The sequence below is a fragment of the Theropithecus gelada genome, chromosome 19 (genome assembly GCF_003255815.1).
Source record: "Theropithecus gelada isolate Dixy chromosome 19, Tgel_1.0, whole genome shotgun sequence".
Taxonomy (NCBI): Eukaryota; Metazoa; Chordata; class Mammalia; order Primates; family Cercopithecidae; genus Theropithecus; species Theropithecus gelada.
In genome coordinates this window covers 24,087,726-24,095,574 of record NC_037687.1, presented here as the reverse complement: position 1 = coordinate 24,095,574, position 7,849 = coordinate 24,087,726, and the positions used below count along the sequence as shown (strand labels likewise).

General features: G+C 43.6%; 1 protein-coding gene across 1 annotated transcript in view; it reads right to left on the bottom strand.

Annotated features, from left to right (window-relative positions):
- The window catches only part of ARHGAP35 (Rho GTPase activating protein 35), a 146,457-nt gene that overhangs the window by 64,325 nt on the left and 74,283 nt on the right, over positions 1-7,849 (bottom strand). The window contains exon 3 of the mRNA XM_025366325.1: positions 2,591-2,735. Coding sequence (XP_025222110.1) covers positions 2,591-2,735 — 145 coding nt within the window. The remainder of the gene's footprint in view (positions 1-2,590; positions 2,736-7,849) is intronic.

Genomic DNA, 7,849 nt, shown 5'->3' with positions numbered 1-7,849 from the left:
TTTTTTGAGATGGAGCTTCGCTCTTGTTGCCCAGGCTGGAGTGCAATGGTGCGATCTTGGCTCACCGCAACCTCCACCTCCTGAGTTCAAGCGATTCTCCTGCTTCAGCCTCCCGAGTAGCTAGGATTACAGGCATGCACCACCAAGCCTGGCTAATTTTGTATTTTTAGTAGAGACTGGGTTTCTCCATGTTGGTCAGGCTGGTATGGAATTCCCGACCTCAGGTGATCCACCCACCTCTGGCCTAAGTTTTTGTATTTTTAGTAGAGACGGGGTTTCACCATGTTGGCCCGGATGATCTCAACCTCTTGACCTCGCGGTCTGCCTGCATCAGCCTCCCAAAGTGCTGGGACTACAGTTGTGAGCCACTGTGCCTGGCCAGATTTGATCACTAAATATAACATATGGTCCCGGATAAGGTCCTGGACCAAAACAGTGTTTTGTCTGTTGCTACAAAGGAAGTTAGTGGGAAAACTGATGAAATGAGAAAGGCTATAGATTAGATTACAGACAGATGAGTACTAGATCAATGTTGATTTCCTAATTTTGATAAATGCACAGTGGTTCTATAAGAGAATGTTTTTGGGAAATACCCATTGAAGTATTTAAAAATAAAGGTGCAGGGTGGGCACGATGACTCACACCTGTAATCACAGCGCTTTGGGAGGCCAAGGCGGGTGGATCACTTGAGGTCAGGAGTTTGAGACCAGCCCGACCAACATGGTGAAACTCCATCTCTACTAAAAACACAAAAAAAATTAGCCAGGTGTGGTGGTGCATGCCTGTAATCCTAGCTACTCAGGAGGCTGAGGCGGGAGGATTGCTTGAACCTGGGAGGCAGAGGTTGCAGTGAGTTGAGATCATGCCACTGTACTCCAGCCCGGGTGACAGAGTGAGACTCCGTCTAAAAAAACTAAATAAGTAAATAAATAAATAAATGTAAAGGTGCATATCACACCTGTAACTTTCAAACATTTTATAGAGACAGATAAAGGAAGAAATTAATATAAAATGAGTGTCAAAAAAGATGGACACTGAAGCCCAGGCATGGTAGCTCATGCCTGTAATCTCAGAACTTTAGGAGATCAAGGTAGGAGGATCACTTGAAGCTAGGATTGTGAGACTAGCCTGGGTAATAAGTGAGACCCCTGTGTCTACAGCAGGAAAAAAAAAAAAAAAAGATGGACACTGAGAAACTGCTTTGGGTACAGAATGGACTAAACAAAGCTATAGATCTGTAATGATTATGCAAAGTGCTTATTATTGAGATTCAACCTTGGGGTGCCACAGAGAAAACCTAGGAAATAACTACAAAGTCTTTGGTGGGCTTCAACTTAAAAGCTTTCTTCAGGCCAGGAGCAGTGGCTCACACCTGTAATCCCAGCACTTTGCCAGGCTGAGCGGGGGCGGATCATGAGGTCAGGAGTTCAAGAACAGCCTGGCCAACATGGGGAAAACTTGTCTCCACTAAAAATACAAAAATTAGCTGGGCGTCATGGTGGGCGCCTGTAATCCCAGCTACTCAGGAGGCTGAGGCAGGAGAATTGCTTGAACCCGGGAGGCGGAGATTGCAGTAAGCTGAGATTGTGTCGCTGCACTCCAGCCCGGGTAACACAGTGAGACTCTGTTTCAAAAAATAAAAAATAAAAATAAAAATAAAATAATAAATAAAGCTATCTTCCCTGATTTACAACATCATAAATAAATATGAACACTGTCACTTAGCTTCACACGATGCTGCTGAAATTACCAGCAGAGCCTAGTAGGCTGTCCGCACCACACAATACTTAATACCCTTGTAGATAACATCAGAGTTAGAAAGAACAGATAGGAAGGCTGTAATCCCTACCTCAGTTTCAAATCAGTTTAAGCCTGTGTTCCTGAGCCCAACTCTTAATGTTCAAGAACCCACCTTAGTGAAACTGGAAGGTCAAAGGAACACATGAGAACTCAAATGAATAAAGCAAATGGTTTCAACACAAGTAAAACTTAGTTATTTCAAGAACAATGCAAAAAAATTTTCCAAGATAGTCTACCTTTGTGATAGCATCAAGTTGTCAGAGGAGCTGCATAACCAGAAGATATCCCAAACATCCTAATCATTTTCTTATCTCAGAAAAAAATCCTGTCAATACATGAGTCTCAGGCACCCGATGAATGCTAAGGGCTGTATTCATTTTACTAAACCAAAAGTATTATGTATCCACTATAGTACTGAGGACACGATAGCAAAACCCTCAAGGAGCTCACAGACCTGCAGGGAACACAGGCGGGCAGGCAACTGACACAGTGTTGACGCTCTGGTGGGTGAGGGAGCACAGAGAAAGTGCCCAAGCAGTCACAGCTGCCACCTTGAGCATAGAATGGCTCCTCGTAGGCCAAGCCCTAATAAATGCCCAACGACAGCCTCAAAACTGCACACAAATGGAGAATCCACACATCTGACAGCTGTTGGGACTGCTCAGCTCCTTCTCCAAGAGCATCTCACACTCAACAACAACTGATTCCAGAATCTCCAGATGGCTTGGCCCTCCAGTAAGCATTCTGTAGACAGTGAAAGCTATAAACTGCTATGAGGTAATACTCTTACCTGTGGCTTCAATGTACTCAATACATCTTTCAATAAAAATGGGGATCGGCTTCTCTGGAGTCACGACAGTTGTTAAAGGCACCCCAAAATAGTTACTCTCCCAGGTTGCCTTTGTGATGGATGGCCGGGGTTTGGGCTTTGGTTTCTGTCCAGGAAAGAGAAAAGGAAGCACAAAAACAAAGTGAGTATCAACATGTAACTTAACCTTCAGTAAGGCTTCTAAAGGGGAAGCAGTGGTATAAAAACTGCTAGAAAGATGTCAAGAAGTGGCTGGATGCGGTGGCTCACGCCTGTAATCCCAGCACATTGGGAGGCCGAGGCCGGTGGATCATCTGAGGTCAGGAGTTCAAGACCAGCCTGGCCAACATGCTGAAACTTATCTCTACTAAAAATACAAAAATTTACCAGGCGTGGTGGCGGGCGCCTGTGGTCCCAGCTACTCTGGAGGCTGAGGCAGGAGAACGGCATGAACCCAGGAGGTGGAGACTGTGGTAAGCCGAGATTGCGCCACTGTATTCCAGCCTGGGCGACAGAGTAAGACTCCATCTCAAAAAATAAATAAAATAAAATAAAATAAAATAAAATAAAATAAAATAATTTCAAGAAGGATTAAAAAGACTCGCTTGGCTCATTTCATTAATTTTAATTTTCTATCTTCTGGCCTCTGAATACCACATAAGATGCCAAAAAGAGTCACACCTTGAGTATGAGACCACATTATTAGAACAAAGATGTTTATAAGAAGCAGGCCATGTTTATGTAATAAAATAACAATACGATAATTATCTACATCCTCTACCAGGGATGCTCTGGAGTAAACAGGAAGTTTTCCAAACACCCTACAACGATAATAGATGTTACATACTCAAAGATAGCTAAAATCGTTTAAAAAAAAATGAAATGGAAAACAGATAATTTCCTCTTTCTAGAAAAGACAGCAGGCATTCTGCTAGGGCTGATAGCCCCACATGAGAACGTCCCTTGATACATTAGCTTGGGGTCAATTCTCAGTTGCATCCATATTAGGAAAAGGTAAAGTCAACTAATCAAACAAGACAAAGTATTTTTTTTGTCTATTTTTTCCCCAGTCACCTTCTTCAAGAAGTACTAGCAGCAGCAGCAGCAACAGCAACCACTTGAGAACTTACTATGCACAGAGTAAGTTCCAAATATTATTATTATTATTATTATAATTTTGAGACAGGGTCTCCCTGTGTTGCTCTGGCTGGAGTGCAGTGGCACAATCACAGCTCACTGCAGCCTGGACCTCCTGAGCTCAAGCGATCTTCCTACCTCAGCATCCCAAAGCTGGGACCACAGGCATGTACCCAGGCTAATTTTTAAATTTTCTGTAGAGATGGGGGTCTCACTATGTTGCCCAGCCTGCCAAATATTATTTCTTTTAAACCTGATGACACTCCATCTTACCAAGGAAAAAATGACTCACATGCCTAAATGACACAACTAAGTAACTGCTTGGATTCAAATTCAGGAAGATTTGTCTCCAAAGCCTATACTCATTAACATGATTAATACTGAGATACTCTGCTTCAAAAGTATTCAATCTTTTTCTTTTGAACCTTAAATGGAGAAAAAATTACTCTAAACAAATGATAAATTTCCTAAAGCCAAAGAAATACACTTGAAATTTTGGCCTTTTGTTAAAATATCTACTAAAAAGAGAAAAGTAACCAAATAGGATCACGGTAAATTAGACCCAGGTGTATCTCCAGCAATTCAGTTTCATTTTCCAGTTGATGAAACCAATTTAGAAAAGCAGATTTACTCAGAAATGTGCACAGCCCATAAAACTAAATTATTTAGGGATTTTACATAAAATCCACGGAAGGAAACAACAAGCTGCCAGGCCACAGGTCACCTATTCCCTCTCCTTCTCCTGCCCGTCTTCGTTACTACTAGTACCCCTCTATATAGGAAAAAAATCACTTCCTGTTTAGTCTGAGATTCTCTGAGAACTTCCTGTGCAAACAAGTAGCAAGAAAAAAATAAAAAAGAATAGAGCAGAATATAATGTACACAAGGAAAGAGCAAGTCCATTCCATTTCTGGGCTGCTGGGTGAGATTACTTCAAATGACAAACCAAAGGCAATGAGAATCCAATCTTCATTCAGCCTGCTCCTTGACTCAGTATGGAGACTGCTATAATGTGAATGGATTCTGGGGTCCTAGGGAAGAACCATGCACTCCATAAAGCCTGTCCCCACTCACTGTGAGATACGCACCTCTCACAAAGTGGTGGCATAGCCTCCTAGGTTGGGGGGAATGGCTGCTGCTTGCTCCCCTTATAGACTGAAGCAAACAGGCTCTGATTTCAGACTTTTTTTTACCAAAGAAGTAAGGAAAAGTCAATTAATGATATATGATATACATTTACAAGAAATAATTTAGCCAGTCTATACTGTCTGTCTAGCATCTTTTACTTATATGAAGTATAACATAAAGAATTTAAGGCTGGGCATGGTGGCTAATGCCTGTAATCCTAGCACTATGGGAGGCTGAGGTGGGCAGATTGCTTGAGCTCAGGAGTTCAAGACCAGCCTGGGCAACATGGTGAAGCCCCATCTCTATCAAAAATACAAAAACAATTAGCTGGGCATGGTAGTGCATGCCTATAGTCCCAGCTACCTGGGAAGCTGAGATGGGAGGATCGCCTGAGCCCAGGAGGTCAAGGCTGTAGTGAGCTGAGATCGTGCCACTGCACTCCAGCCTTGGTGACAAAGTGAGACCCTGTCTCAAAATAATAAATAAATAAGAGGGCTGGCCGGGCATGGTGGCTCACGCCTGTAATCCCAGCACTTTGGGAGGATGAGGTGGGTGGATCACCTGAGATCAGGAGTTCGAGAGCAGCCTGGCCAACATGGTGAAACCCTGTCTCTACAAAAACACAAAAATTAGCCGGGCATGATGGCAAGTGCCTGTAATCCCAGCTACGCAGGAGGCTGAGGCAGGAGAATCACTTGAACCCAGGAGGTAGGGGTTGCAGTGAACTGAGATTGTGCCATTGCACTCCAGCCTGGGCGACAGAGCAAGACTCCGTTTTGGGGTGGGGGGCGGGGTGGGGAAGAGGGGCTGAGTGCTTCTATTTCACACGTTGTTGCAACCAGATAACAATGATTCAAACAATGCTCTCTCCCCTTAAAATATTTCATATTTTTTTAAAGTTTAACATGTTAAAAGTCGAAAAGTTTTTATATTTAGAGTTTAAAAGGTTAGCTATACAATCTGAATAACCAAAGAGCATCTGTACTTAAATCACATTCATCCATTTCTATCGTTCAAGTTTTTAACAATTTCAAATCCTACAGAATATGCCTGTCAAAACTAACAGCACTGTTCAATAAAACCAAGGCTTCCAAATAAACCTCTGTGAAGGAATAAAAATGGAAGCTGCAAGGAAGCTATTCCTAATCACTTTAAAGCCTCCTTCTAACCATGGTTCTAGGAAACAGACAACAAATTTCAATCTTATATTCCCCCACCCTCTTAATACTAGGAACAAGATGATGCCGGTGTGTTCTAACAATCTAACTTACCCAGGACATTTAGCCTTCATCAACTGAGTACTTTCTGTGTACCAGAACCTAGCATAAGTTCTTTTTTAGATAGGGTCTTGCTCAGCTCACTACAGCCTTGACCTCCTGGGCTCAGGCGATCCTCCCATCTCAGCTTCCCAGGTAGCTGGGACTATAGGCGTGCACTACCATGCCCAGCTAATTGTTTTTGTATTTTTGATAGAGATGGGGCTTCACCATGTTGCCCAGGCTGGTCTTGAACTCCTGAGCTCAAGCAATCTGCCCATCCAGGCTGGGGTAAAGTGGCACAGTCATAGCTCCCTACAACCATGGCTTCCTGGGCTCAAGGGACCCTCCTGCTTTGGACTCCCAAAGTGCTGGGATTACAGGCATGAGCCACTGCACCCAGCCAGCATAAATTCTTTATAAGTACTCCAGAGTCACAAAAGATTTGTGGGTGTGGGTGTTAAAAACTCCATTTTATAGAGGCCAGCTCCTAGAAAAAGTCAGTAACTTGACAAAGTCAGGTCTGCATGACTGCAAAACCTGTGCTTTTAACGACCACAGCTTATAATCTAGTGAAAATTATTGGGATGGAGGGAATAAATAAATGGATGACTAAGTGAATAAAAGCACACTAGCAGCCACGCATGGTGGCTCACATCTGTAATCCCAGCACTTTGGGAGGCCGAGGCGGGCGGTTCACGAGGTCAGGAAATCGAGACTATCCTGGCTAACACAGTGAAACCCCGTCTCTACAAAAAAAAAAAAAAAAAAAATTAGCCTGGCGTGGTGGCGGGCGCCTGTAGTCCCAGCTACTCGGGAGGCTGAGGCAGGAGAATGGTGTGAACCCGGGAGGTGGAGCTTGCAGTGAGCCGAGATCGTGCCACTGCACTCCAGCCTGGGCAACAGAGCGAGACTCGTCTCAAAAAACAAAACAAAACAAAAAGCACACTAGCTGGGCTCAGTGGCTCATGCCTGTAATTCTAGCACTTTGGGAGGCTGAGGCGGGCGGATCACTTGAGGCCTGAGTTTGAGACCAGTCTGGTTAACATGGTGAAACCCCATCTCTACAAAAAATATTTAAAAAATTATCTGGGTGTGGTGACACACGCCTGTAGTCCCAGCAACTTGAGAGGCTTCAGTGGGAGGATGGCTTGAGCTGAGGTGGAGGCTGCAGTGAGTCAAAGTTGCACCACTGCACTCCAGCCTGGGTGACAGCAGAAGACCCTGTCTCCAAAAAAAAAAAAAAAAAAAAAAAAAGGGAGGCACATTGATCACTGATTATCTGGAGGACTTCCAAAGGTTTCTAAAGGTAATAAAGATCCACTCATACAAAATACCAGGGAACTTTAAGTCGGCAAAGAGAAGAATGGGGCACTCTGATAGCTATTTTCGAATAGCTATAGAGCTACCTATTGACTATGGAGCAGGCTTCTTTTGTACGGCTCCAAAGGGTCATGTTGGGAGTGATAAGAGAGACGGAAGGCTAACTGAGACAACTGCTCCTATCTCTTTCACCTCAAAGAGTCCAAGATTTAGTTCAATCCTTCCATTTACAACAGTGGATGTGGAGGGTAAGCTTTTGCAGTAGCATCACCCCACCTCCTTGCTGAGTGACGTGGATTCAATCTCACTCCCTCTTTTTTAAGACTTAAACTCTGGTTTACAGAATTTCAAAATACCTCCTTGAGATAACTGAAGGCTCTCTAGGGTGTCACAAAAT